Consider the following 13382-nt stretch of genomic DNA (forward strand, 5'->3'; position numbering starts at 1 on the left):
CCATCTCACCTCGAAGAATGTCCATACATATATATTAGGTTTTATTATTTTTTTCTTATCTCGTGATTGTGGACAGTCGTAGCTCATGTCACCATGCAGCTGTCGTTTTGCCTCAATTGTAGTTCTCATCGTTGCAATCGTAACTTCTACCACTGTAACCCTATTGATGTGCCTTATGCCACCACAATTATGGTCATAAATTTTTTGCCGTTGTTTTCCATCATGGCGTTATGGAGTTTAGTTACGTTTTCATTTCTATGTTTTTTTTCATGATTGTTTCTGTAGCTTCATTATTTTTCACTCCGGTCTAAACATGAGTATTAGATAGGATATATAAATTAGGGTTTATTGTATCGTTACCATAACTAAGTGATAGTTTAATTAGTGTTGCTCTCACATAAATAGTTTTACAATATTGTAGGGGTATGGTACTAAAACCCGGTTCTACGACCCTAAATCTATTATGTTTGGCCTATTTTATCGTATGGACTAATACAATGTTATTGGGCCGAGGGGGTTTTGTGGATGTAACCCTAACTGGGCTAGGCCCATTAGGGTACCATGATGGTGGCCATGAGACTCTATATAAGGAGGTCTCCACCTCCTTATCATGGGTCATGCTCAATAAGAGCCACCACCACTTTTTGTGTCTGTGAACAAGAAATCCTCAGGATATCTTAGCAGTCGCCTCCACACCCCCGAAACCATTGCAGGTCACAGGCGCAGCCGCTGAAGAAGAAGATCAAGACGTGGTTCGTTCATCTCGAAAATCCGTGGAAACATCGTCATGGATCAGGTAAGATTCATTTCGTGCTTCGACATTGGCGCCATCCGTGGGACGGCAACGAACTGCCCTTCGATCTTCATCTCGGCTGTCAGATCTCTCCCAAGAAAAACACAGATTTGGAAGTTTACAGAAAAAGGCTTCAAAGCTTGTTCTATTAAAGCTCAAAAAGATCCATAGATCTAAAAAGAGGCTTCCAGATCTGGGCAAGAAGGAAAATCCGTGATTCGAATGATCAGATCTCCGAATATGTGAATCTGTGATTCAGGATCTCCGAATCTGTGATGGTTTTAAATCTGCTCCGGGCTTCAGATCTGTCCAGATCTAGGTCTAGATTACAGACCTGGATTTTAGGTCTAAAGTTGCAGATCTGACTCTTAAATTGCAGATCCAGAAGTTACTAGACTTCCGCCGCCATGTACGCACGCCCGGGGGTTCTCACTCCGCAGCCGTGCATGTGCCGCCGCGGAAACCACCATCTGGGTTTTGCGCAAGAGACCTCCGCCATGCACACGCACTTGCGAGTCACCACTCTATCGCCGTGCATGCGCGCATCAGGCTACGCGCCAAAACTTCAAGGTCGGGAATCCTCCTAATATCCCATATGGCTACGCGCCAAACTTCAAGGTTGGGAATCCTCCTAATATCCCATATGGCTACGCGCCAAACTTCAAGGTTGGGAATCCTCCTAATATCCCATATGGCTACGCGCCAAACTTCAAGGTTGGGAATCCTCCTAATATCCCATATGGCTACGCGCCAAACTTCAAAGTTGGGAATCCTCCTAATATCCCATATGGCTACGCGCCAAGGTTGGGAATCCTCCTAATATCCCATATGGCTACGCGCCAAACTTCAAGGTTGGGAATCCTCCTAATATCCCATATGGCTACGCGCCAAACTGCAAGGTTGGGAATCCTCCCAATATCCCATATGGCTACGCGCCAAGGTTGGGAATCCTCCTAATATCCCATATGGCTACGCGCCAAACTGCAAGGTTGGGAATCCTAATATCCCATATGGCTACGCGCCAAACTTAGGGGTTGGGAATCCTCATACCATATGTTCACGCATCACATATGCTCACGCATATTACACATGCTTACGCATCACATGCTCGCACATGTCACAGTCTACACGCACGTAACATCTGCGCGTGACGCATAACACAAAACCAAAGTCTACGCGCACGTGCATGCAACATCTGCACGTGGCGCGTGACATAAAGTAGCTCGTAAGCCGCCTCACGCGCAAGCTCCACTATTATTACAGCTCATAAGACGCCTCGCGCGCAAGCTGTTATTATTCTTACAGCCCGTAAGTCGCCTCACGCGCAGGCTTTATTATTCACAGCTCATAAGACGCCTCGCGCGCAAGCTGTTATTATTCTTACAGCCCGTAAGTCGCCTCACGCGCAGGCTTTATTATTCACAGCTCATAAGACGCCTCGCGCGCAAGCTGTTATTATTCTTACAGCCCGTAAGTCGCCTCACGCGCAGGCTTTATTATTACAGCTCATAAGACGCCTCGCGCGCAAGCTGTTATTATTCTTACAGCCCGTAAGTCGCCTCACGCGCAGGCTTTATTATTCACAGCTCATAAGACGCCTCGCGCGCAAGCTGTTATTATTCTTACAGCCCGTAAGTCGCCTCACGCGCAGGCTTTATTATTCACAGCTCATAAGACGCCTCGCGCGCAAGCTGTTATTATTCTTGCAGCCCGTAAGTCGCCTCACTTGCAGGCTTTATTATTCACACAGCTCGTAAGACGCCTCACGCGCAAGCTGTTATTATTCTTACAGCCCGTAAGTCGCCTCACGCGCAGGCTTTATTATTCACAGCTCATAAGACGCCTCGCGCGCAAGCTGTTATTATTCTTACAGCCCGTAAGTCGCCTCACGCGCAGGCTTTATTATTCACAGCTCATAAGACGCCTCGCGCGCAAGCTGTTATTATTCTTACAGCCCGTAAGTCGCCTCACGCGCAGGCTTTATTATTCACAGCTCATAAGACGCCTCGCGCGCAGGCTTTATTATTCTCAGCTCGTAAGACGCCTCGCGCGCAAGCTGTTATTATTCTTACAGCCCGTAAGTCGCCTCACGCGCAGGCTTTATTATTCACAGCTCGTAAGACGCCTCTCCCGCGCAGGCTTTTATTATTCCTAGCTCGTAAGACGCCTCACGCGCAAGCTTTATTATGCTACAGCTCGTAAGTCGCCTCACGCGCCAGCTCAATTATTGTTCTTAGCTCGTAAGTCGCCTTTCGCGCGCAGGCATTATTATTCTCAAAGCTCGTAAGACGCCTCTCGCGCGCAGGCTTTTATTATTCTTAGCTCGTAAGACGCCTCACGCGCAAGCTTTATTATGCTACAGCTCGTAAGACGCCCCTCGCGCGCAGGTTTTATTATTCTCAGCTCGTAAGTCGCCCCGCGCGCCAGCTTAATTATTATTCTCAAAGCTCATAAGACGCCTCTCGCGCGCAGGCTTTACTATTCTCATAGCTCGTAAGGCGCCTCACGCGCAGGCTATATCATTCTCAGCTCGTAAGTCGCCTCTCGCGCGCAGGCATTATTATTATTATAGCTCGTAAGTCGCTTCTCGCGCCAGCTTCATTATTATTTTAGCTCGTAAGTCGCCTCTCGCGCCAGCTTCATTATTATTTTAGCTCGTAAGTCGCCTCTCGCGCCAGCTTCATTATTATTTTAGCTCGTAAGTCGCCTCTCGCGCCAGCTTCATTATTATTTTAGCTCGTAAGTCGCCTCTCGCGCCAGCTTCATTATTATTTTAGCTCGTAAGTCGCTTCTCGCGCCAGCTTCATTATTATTACAGCTCATAAGTCGCCATGCGCGCAAGCTTCGTTATTATTATAGCTCGTAAGCTTCCTCAGGATATCTTAGCAGTCGCCTCCACACCCCCGAAACCATTGCAGGTCACAGGCGCAGCCGCTGAAGAAGAAGATCAAGACGTGGTTCGTTCATCTCGAAAATCCGTGGAAACATCGTCATGGATCAGGTAAGATTCATTTCGTGCTTCGACAAATATGTTACAGGCTTTTACAATTTATATCATCCACTTAAACAAAACACAATGAATCTAGTCACACATGTTCATAGTACCAAAATAAGCACAAGCACATGGTTTTATTTTAAATAAGATGGAGGAACAAACCAAAGAGGGGTAATTGACATTTTCATATTCTTGTCCTCCTTGGATCTTCAAAGATCCGGTGAAACAACACTGTTTTAAAATACGATGTTTATAACGTTTCAAGTATGCCGGTGCCTCGTGCTTTAAAAAAAAAATCTGCATATCAATATAAATTTTATTCAAAACCGAGCTGTTAATGATAATGTACGAGTGATCAAAGCACAAAAGTACACATTATCATAACTACGCCATAATTCACCATTTTCCCGTAAAATGAAGCCATTTATCATTTTCTCCATTACAACGTGAATATTTCGCTTTAAAGACATTCGACATTAAGTTTTCATTTATAAAAAATTAATGCCCATTACCCTTTTTCAAAAAGGATTGAGTACCCGTACCAACTACAAATGGTTACTTCTTCCGGTTCATTTATACCCAATTTTCGTATTCAAACTTGCAACATTTCGTTGCGGTTATTTTTAGAAAAAGCCGTATAACGGAATGGTTACGGCGTTAAGTCCATTCACCCTATCCCCTGCTTCCATTTCCCACCACGTGTTGCCGTACCGTCCGATTCCGCCCGTTAATTATCACATCTCCACTCTGGTCTGAACCACAACACCGATCTGATGTCTTCTGAACGAGCTGAACTCGCCAAATTCTGCACTTCTCGCGACTGGTCTAAAGCCATTCGCGTCCTCGATAACCTCCTCGCTCAATCGTCTCTTATTCAGGATATCTGGTGTGTGCCTCTCTCTCTCTCTCTAGGTTTTTTATTATTATTATTATTTGTTTTCAGACGATTTGTTATTATTATTATTAAGTTGATTTGTAATTGACTAATTGATGTTGATTAATTGTTGTTGTAGTAACCGTGCCTACTGCTATAGTCAATTGGAGCTTCATAAACATGTGGTTAAGGATTGTGATAAGGCGCTGCACCTTGATCCTACTCTTCTTCAAGCTTATATCCTAAAAGGTGTATTCGTATTCTTATTATTCTCCGATTAATTGGATTAATTGCCAGCACTGTTAATTGATATAGGCAGATGATTTGTTGTGACCTAATTTGTTAAAGAGGTAATAATTACGATGTTATGAATTAATAATTACTAGTGTGTGTGGCCATAAGTATAAGTGTTGTAGAACTCGCTAGGCACTAGTCGGCGGTGAGGTAGGGACAGGGATTAATTAGGATTAATTGGATTGGAATTTATATGTAACATTTCAAATATACCAAATTTTATATATAAACTTTTCAACTTTGACCGATTTTGACCAAACAGCGATGAATCGGGATTTTTACAACCACGAGTATATCTGATTGTCACTTCTAGATAGACGTTAAACACTAGCCTCCACGTTTGCAGAATATTCATATAACTAGACAAGATGCTATGATTTACTGAACATTCAACTAGACAAGATGTTAGATTTTTGGTTCTATTTGGTCAAAAGATCCATCCTTTGTTTTTAAGTCTCATTCATGTTGGTTTGACATGGCTCTGTGGATAGGCATTGCCTTATGTTGTAAATCGAGTTCTTCAAAGATTTAGCAATGACATGTGCTATTTATTCATCGTTCTACACAACTTGTATTCTTTTGATGCACTATTTATACGCCTTGATTGCATGCATCATACCAAATTCATACTCATCCCATGTGACTATTAAGCGCAGGATACGAATTCTAGCAACTGCATGATGATTCGGTAGATTATCTGCTCTGGAAACCTTGTGTCTTAACTCCTTGTCATACAATGTACAACTGCTGTTTATGTGTGATATATCTGACTTTGATATGTGTATCCACTTTTGTTTTGTATAGACATGGTTTGTTAGATCAACATGCACTTGTTTGTTAGGTCTCATGATTGTCCTCAACCTTACCATGAGTAGTGTAGACCACTGGATTAGGAGAGCATGAAAAAAAAGATGCTATCCATGCCCCGAAACTGTCTGGAACATTGATGATAGGAAGGTCAATACCATATGTTTTGTTTTAGGTTTCAGTGCTTTATAGGTTCTTTTTTTCCTTTTGAAACCTTTCCGTCTAATTTGGGACACATGCATATCTTTTTATATATGCAAATTTTCCAAGGCAAGACATATTTCTATAGATGGAACAATCTTGGATTCTCAATCTTGCTAATAGTTATCAATAGTGTATGCTCAAAACCATTGGCGCAGAAGCTTGAAACCTCTCTTACTCATTGTCACATATCTCCTATTTCCTTGTTTGTTTCTGCTTTTTTTAGGGTGAAGTTAAGCAAATACCTTAGTACTAGGCATGCATTCTGGCTTTCATTTTTTCAGAATAGCATAAACCTGATAGTTTACTTCACAGAAGTGCTGACAAAGAAAACTTAACTCATTATGTACCTCTTGGCACACCGAAAAAGCGAAAAGAGGATTGATGCATAGGTGGCAGCATAATATATCTATATGTTAGTTAATGCTGTGCATTTTGGGTACCATGACAGGTCATATCCAACTTTTGACAAAAGGCAATTTCTACCCATTTCCGTCGACAAAATTGATATTTTTGTGTGCAAAGAGAGTTTGTGTTGAGTGCATTTCCCATTGTTGATAAAAAAAAATTACATCAATCATTCTGTTATCTAACAATACATGATGTGCAACAAGTGAAATCAGGATTTATCTGATGCTAGATGACCTTTATAAGTTTATTTATATTATATTAAAATTTTGAAATTCAAGACACTGCACTTTGATGAAATGCCCATTATTACAAATTGAAACTCTTGCTAATGGAGGCAGAAGCTACACAATAAAAGACTTTTTTCAGGATTCTTGCTAGAAATTGTGTCTTCGAGCATCAATAAATTGGTTGTGCTTCTATTTCTTAGGCATCAAGTAGTTCCTAACTCAGGCATGTGTCTCTTCGGCTCAAACACAAAAATATAGGATGCCATTTGGTCATAAACTTCTTATAGTGCCAGTGCAATATAATAATATACATACCGATGCCTAAGATTTTTCTGTGATCAAACTGAACTCTATGCTTTTAAAGTTATTCATGTTTCATCACTTCTAGTTCTTGTGTGCATATATGTTTTATCTGCTTCAAAGTTCCTTTTGGGATCTTAAATAAAGTTTTAAGCATTCTTCTAAAAGTTGTATTCAAAATTTTGATCTAGGCCGTGCATATTCTGCATTGGGAAGGAAAGATGATGCTGTATTGGTTTGGGAACAAGGTTACGAACACGCTGTTCGTCAGTCTACCGATTTGAAGCAGCTTCTTGAGCTGGAAGAGCTTTTGACCGCTGCAAAAAAGAGTACGGCTGCTTCCAATGATAAAGATGCTAAGCAGTTATCTGAATGTGCTGTACCCAAATCTGAACCAGTTAATTCTTGCAAATCTAGTGAAACTTGTAATACTCGTGCTGTTTCAAGTTTTGATTCTGAACCTTGTGGTGATTCAAGTGAGGCGTTGCAGACAGAAAGCAAGCCAAATGAGATATTTTACATACCCAATGGGTCTAGTAAGAAAGAGAAAGTTGAGGGTTTAAAAGGTTTTCACATGGGTCAAAATGGAAATAATGAAAAACAGCAAAATGGTACCTGCAACATATCCATTGACTTTGGTGCCAGATCTGAAGCACGTGGTAGTACTAGTGATAGCCGCAATAAACCTGATCCGATCACTAAAATTTCCTTAGTTCCCAGTAAATCAGGTGATATACCTGACCTGCCCAGTGAATCAAGTAATAACTCCAAGGGGAGTAAAAAGTTTTCTGTTACTAGGATCTCAAAGTCCAAGTCAATAAATGTTGATTTCCGATTATCACGAGGAATTGCCCAGGTTTGTTGAATCCATATTTTCTTATCTTTTGGTTTATGATTAGTTTATGGATTCATACAAATGTTAGCTACATGAAGGTTTTCTGATGTATTAACTTTTACTTCGCTTGCATCTTTCTTTCATTCATTCATGACAGTTTTTTTGGAGGACATGATTGTTTGTTAGTACGTGGGTGATTTTAGAAAAAGTACTCTTTTGTTTCCCTGTTTAGAGTATGTCCATGATAGTATAAGCCTTGTTTCCCTGTTTAGAGTATGTCCATCATAGTATAAGGCCATCAAAACTGTTTTCATATTGAGCTATTAGCTTCTGTATGCTTATGTAGATTAGAAACCTTAGTGCAGTATGCGTTTATATTTATTGTCTTGCGTTACCTATTTGGTTTTCTTTTGTAATTTCCTCATCTCTTCTCTCATCTCTTCTTTTTATCCTTAATTCTGTTTGAATGGTCTGGTTTGAAGTGAACTTTCTGTTATTATAGGTGAATGAAGGACAGTATGCTCGCGCCATATCCATCTTTGACCAGGTTAATCTTCCTTAAAAGAATTATGTTATTTTTCATACCTATCTGTATATGGACTATATTGCATGATTTTGTAACACTTGCATTGATGGTTTCTTCCCCCGTCTCCCCCTTTTGTTGTTTTGTCATGTACAGATTTTGAGAGAAGATCCTACTTACCCTGAAGCACTAATAGGAAGGGGAACAGCTTATGCATTTAAAAGGGAGCTCGATTCAGCCATTGCTGATTTTACAAAGGTACTCAAAGCTTCATTGCTTCAAGATACATAGCATGTGTCGTTTAATTATCATTTCCCTTACATTATCTTTTTATAGGCTATACAATCAAATCCATCAGCTGGTGAGGCATGGAAACGAAGAGGGCAGGCCCGAGCTGCTTTAGGAGAATCTAGTGAGGTCAGGTTTTCTTTCTACTCGTTCAGACTGTTCAGTTTGTTCGCCTAGTTATCATTATCTTGTTAAATGTTGAATATCAATTCATTCTTTCTTAGTTGTGATTATCTTGTATCACTAAGCATAATGCTCATTTCTTAAATTTGTTTATGCATGTCTCTTGCATCTAATATAGTTATTGTACAGGCGATTGCAGATTTGACCAAGTCCTTAGAGTTTGAGCCTGACTCAGCAGATATATTGCATGAAAGGGGTATGATAGTTAACCTGGGCTAATTTACCCTTCATTTTAGGATATCTTGTCTATAGTTGTTATCTTTATCTTCTACATATTTGCTTTCTGTTTAAAGATAATCTCTTGATTTTAACTGTATTTACATGGTTTGAACGTTGAATCTGATGCAGGAATTGTCAACTTTAAGCTCAAGGATTTCTATGCTGCCATTGAGGACCTGTCTGCATGTGTAAAACTTGATAAGGATAACAAATCAGCTTACACTTACTTGGTTAGTGGCACATGAAATTGAATCATTACTTTATTACATTGTTTTGTGTAATACAGTAATACTGAAACGCATTATTTTACAGGGTCTGGCACTGTCATCAGTTGGTGAATATAAAAAATCTGAGGAAGCGCATATGAAAGCAATTCAAATTGATGAAAAGTTTCTTGAGGCATGGGGTCATTTAGCTCAGGTATACATAAGATGCTGAATCACTTTATTTTTTTCTGCTTAATTAACATTTGGTGCGACCTGGAATCCTCTCCTGACTTTATATGGTTCATATAACAAATAATAAAAGATGATGGGACCTAGAATCCTCTCCTGACTTTATATGGCTTATATTATAAATAGTAAAAGATCTTATACTATTTAAATTGTTACTCTTTCCCCGTTACACCCTTTCAGTAGCTAGACAATGTGCTGAACTGTGTGTGTTTATTCTTTTATCAGCTATATCAAGATTTGGTAAATTCAACGAAGGCTTTGGATTGCCTTAAACAGGTTTTGCAAATTGATGCAAGGTAAAGGTTTGGTGCTCTTTAATGAACCTGTCATTTGCCCAGTTTTCCATGTCATACTGCTGAAAGGTTTAAGATGATACAAAACTTGCAATTCTTAAATAGGTTTGCTAAAGGATATCATCTGCGTGGACTGCTACTTCATGCCATGGGAGATCACAGGTGTGTTGACTAGAAGCCTCCCAAACACACACACACCAGCATTCTCAATACACACTCCTGCCTATATTTTAAGGAATACAATCATATCAAATTATGTGTTTGATCTTTTAATAATGAGTTCGTTTGGTTTTGTTCAACTTCACATCATATTGTTTTACTCTCTAAGTGTCCATATTTTTCAACTACTATTGCAGGAATGCTATCAAAGATTTAACGATTGGGCTAAGCATTGAGAGCTCAAACATAGAGTGTCTATATCTAAGGGCTTCTTGCCACCATGCTATTGGAGAATATAAAGAAGCTGTATGATATACTGTTAACTTCCTATCACTGAAAAGTTTGCTACACAGATGTAGTTTTCTTAACGTATCCACTGAATGATGGTGATATTTGTTTTATGTAACAGGTAAAGGATTATGATGCTGCATTGGATTTGGAGCTAGACTCAATGGACAAATTTGTCCTTCAATGCCTGGCCTTCTATCAGGTACCAAATTTTCTGTTTTTCAATTTTTGCACATCAAATTTGTTTATTAATGCCTGAACCAATGATAACCAATTGCTATTGAACTCTGATGCAGAAAGAAATCGCCTTGTATACTTCTGCAAAAGCTAATAGCGAATTTTGCTGGTTTGATATAGATGGTGATATTGACCCCTTGTTTAAGGTACATGTGAACATTTTATTTATTTTTTTATTTTTTTTTTCAATTTGGTTGAAGAGGCTTATTTAATATTTATTCTTTACAGGAATACTGGTGCAAAAGATTACATCCCAAAAATGTGTGTGAGAAAGTTTTCAGGCAACCTCCTCTAAGAAAAGCAAAGTTGAAGAAACAAGATTTTAACTTAACAAAACCAAAGATCGCACTTCTGCTTGCTGCTGATCGTATTGGCAAATCAATCCAATATCATTGCCAAGGCTTCTTGCCTAATAGGCGTCAGGTGATTTATCATGATGTCTTTAAAGTTTAAATTCAATTTCATTTTTTATTATCTTATTACTATATTTACACGCCTCTCCATTTGTTTCAGCATCGAATGGCGGGACTTGCTGCTATTGAGATAGCACAAAAGGTGTCTAAGATTTGGCGTTCACTGCAATCAGAATGGCGGTTTTCTAATAAGAGTACATCTAAAAGTGGAAGGCGGCCCCGGAGAAAAGAGAGAATAATAATTCCCAGCCATAACAGCAACTCAGAAACTTCAACCTCAAGTGCATTGGAAGAGAAGTCAACAGGACAGTCGGTTTTCTCATGGCTTCATCTTTATTCAATGGCTGTGAAATGGAGACAGATTTCTGAGCCATGTGACTCGGTTGTTTGGGTCAACAAATTAAGTGAGGAGTTCAATACTGGATTTGGATCTCACACGCCTCTTATTCTTGGGCAAGCTAAAGTCACTCGTTACCATCTACACTTTCAAAGAACATTAGATGTTGCAAAGACAGTAGTCAAGGAACATGGGCTTGTGTATAATAAGGCTGATGGGACCATTGATTTATCCAAAGATGGAAAACTAGAAGAGGTGAGTTTTACTATTCTAAAGTCACCAAATATATTAGGGCAAATACTATAAAAAAACCAACATACTTTCGGTATTTTCTCATAAAAGTCCCTTAAAAATATTTTACACATAAAAAACCACCATACTTTCATTTTTTTTTAATAAAATTCCCTTAACAATTTTTAACATGTCCCAACACATTTTAGATATGAACAAAGTTGTATCCTTTACTCTTATTGATGCTACATGAGAAAAGAATTGAGATTAACTGATGTTTTAAATTGGACACATGACGAAGCAAAATCCGTTTAATATTTGTCTTTTCTGTTTTGTTTTTTAATTCAGTAAGTTGATAATGACAAATAATCTTTTCAAAAACACTATAATAAAAACGTAGATGATGCAACTCAAAATAAACTAAAAAACTAAAAACATGTAAAATGGTTTGTGTAAATTTAAAGTCGTTAAAAAGTTATAAACAAATGATTTTTATCGATATTACAATGTAATTTGTCAAATAGTATATTCATGATTTCATCCAATCATAATTAAAAACTTATTTTTTTTTTCAAATTTAACATGTTCAGGGAGTTTTTTATGATAAAAAACAGAATGTATGTTGGTTTTTTTTTTATGTGCAAAAAACGTTGAGACTTTGACAGGAAAAGGCAGGAAGTATGCTGGTTTTTATGGTAGATTCCCAATATATTAATACTATTAGATGGTTTTTTTATCAAATTAATTTGCAGATATTGAAAGCTGAGTCATGTGCTGATCTTTACAAAGTTGTTGGTGAAGATTTCTGGTTGGCTACTTGGTGCAATAGTACAGCTTTTGAAGAGTAAGAACTAAGAACATATCATACTTAACTATTATTGCTTCATTATGTTTATTTTTCATTATTGCATTGGTTTTACTTTTTTCAGGAAACGACTGGAAGGAACAAGGATTACTCTAGTTAAAACGTAAGTTACATTAAACTGCTCAATGCATTTTTCCTGTTCCTAGTTTTTTACTTGTTTGCTTATGCCACCTCAGAGGAGAACGTGGGTTTGACTTTTCAATTCGGACGCCGTGTACACCTGCTAGATGGGATCATTTTGATGCCGAGATGACATCATGCTGGGAAGTATGCACTCTGATCTGAAATATATTTAGTCAAAAATATATACATATACACATATATTAATGAAAAGCACACTGAATTGGCAGGTGTTATGTAATGCATATTGTGGTGAGACATACGGGTCAAATGATTTTGGTACACTTGAGAATGTCAGAGAAGCAATATTAAGGATGACATATTACTGGTAAAGGCTTATTCTGTTGAAACTTAATATAAGTTCTTGGTTTGAAAGTTTAATATGACGACGGTTGGTGGTGGTTCTGATGTCAGGTACAACTTCATGCCACTATCACGAGGGTCGGCTGTTGTTGGGTTTTCAGTGATGATTGGACTACTTCTAGCTGCTAATATGGAGTTTACTGGAAGCATACCGGAAGGACGTCAAGTTGATTGGGATGCTATTTTGAATTTTGACCCGAATTCTTTCATGGATTCTGTTAAAAGTTGGTTGTATCCATCTTTGAAGGTCACTCCTGCATTGAAAGATATACCAGATGCAGCCTCAACTCTTGAGACCACGGGTTCAGTTGTTGCTGCACTTAGCTCTTATTCGGGATGAATACATCCCTAATTAAAAGTCAAGTAAGTAGATATGTTAAAAGAGTAACGTTTTAATGTTATTTTCGTTTTTTAATATTATAGATCTGTGCAGGATGATTGGATGAGGGTATCAGACAGGATATATGTGGAATAGAAAATTGAGCCTTAATTAGTTACATATGTGCTCAAGTGTTGGTAGCTATTGTATTTTAGAAATGCGGTTGTTAGATTTTTTTTTTCATTCAGTTAATTAGTTTTCATCATAATTTTATTTTCTGGTTGTGGTTTTCGTGTGTATACAAAGTTTGGGCATGCAGCGAAGTGTGTAGCCAAACCGTCGTACTAGATAA

The 13382-nt window shown here is 38.6% G+C and overlaps 1 protein-coding gene across 1 annotated transcript; it reads left to right on the forward strand.

The window, feature by feature from the left end:
• Positions 1 to 4561: 4561 nt before the first annotated feature.
• On the forward strand, positions 4562 to 13094 carry LOC143540404 (suppressor of RPS4-RLD 1-like). Its single transcript, XM_077033478.1, has 21 exons — positions 4562 to 4674; positions 4802 to 4911; positions 7094 to 7758; positions 8240 to 8284; positions 8417 to 8518; positions 8597 to 8677; positions 8861 to 8927; positions 9080 to 9180; positions 9263 to 9370; positions 9631 to 9701; positions 9804 to 9860; positions 10055 to 10163; positions 10267 to 10347; positions 10442 to 10528; positions 10611 to 10805; positions 10896 to 11387; positions 12116 to 12207; positions 12293 to 12331; positions 12405 to 12495; positions 12579 to 12676; positions 12763 to 13094. Exons 1-21 carry the CDS (start codon positions 4562 to 4564, stop codon positions 13049 to 13051), a joined length of 3093 nt encoding a protein of 1030 aa, XP_076889593.1. The 3' UTR covers positions 13052 to 13094.
• The last annotated feature ends 288 nt before the right edge of the window (positions 13095 to 13382 follow it).

Source organism: Bidens hawaiensis, unplaced genomic scaffold (assembly GCF_021521415.1).
Source record: "Bidens hawaiensis isolate Kalapana, Puna unplaced genomic scaffold, B.hawaiensis_p1.1 tig00012229_1, whole genome shotgun sequence".
Taxonomy (NCBI): Eukaryota; Viridiplantae; Streptophyta; class Magnoliopsida; order Asterales; family Asteraceae; genus Bidens; species Bidens hawaiensis.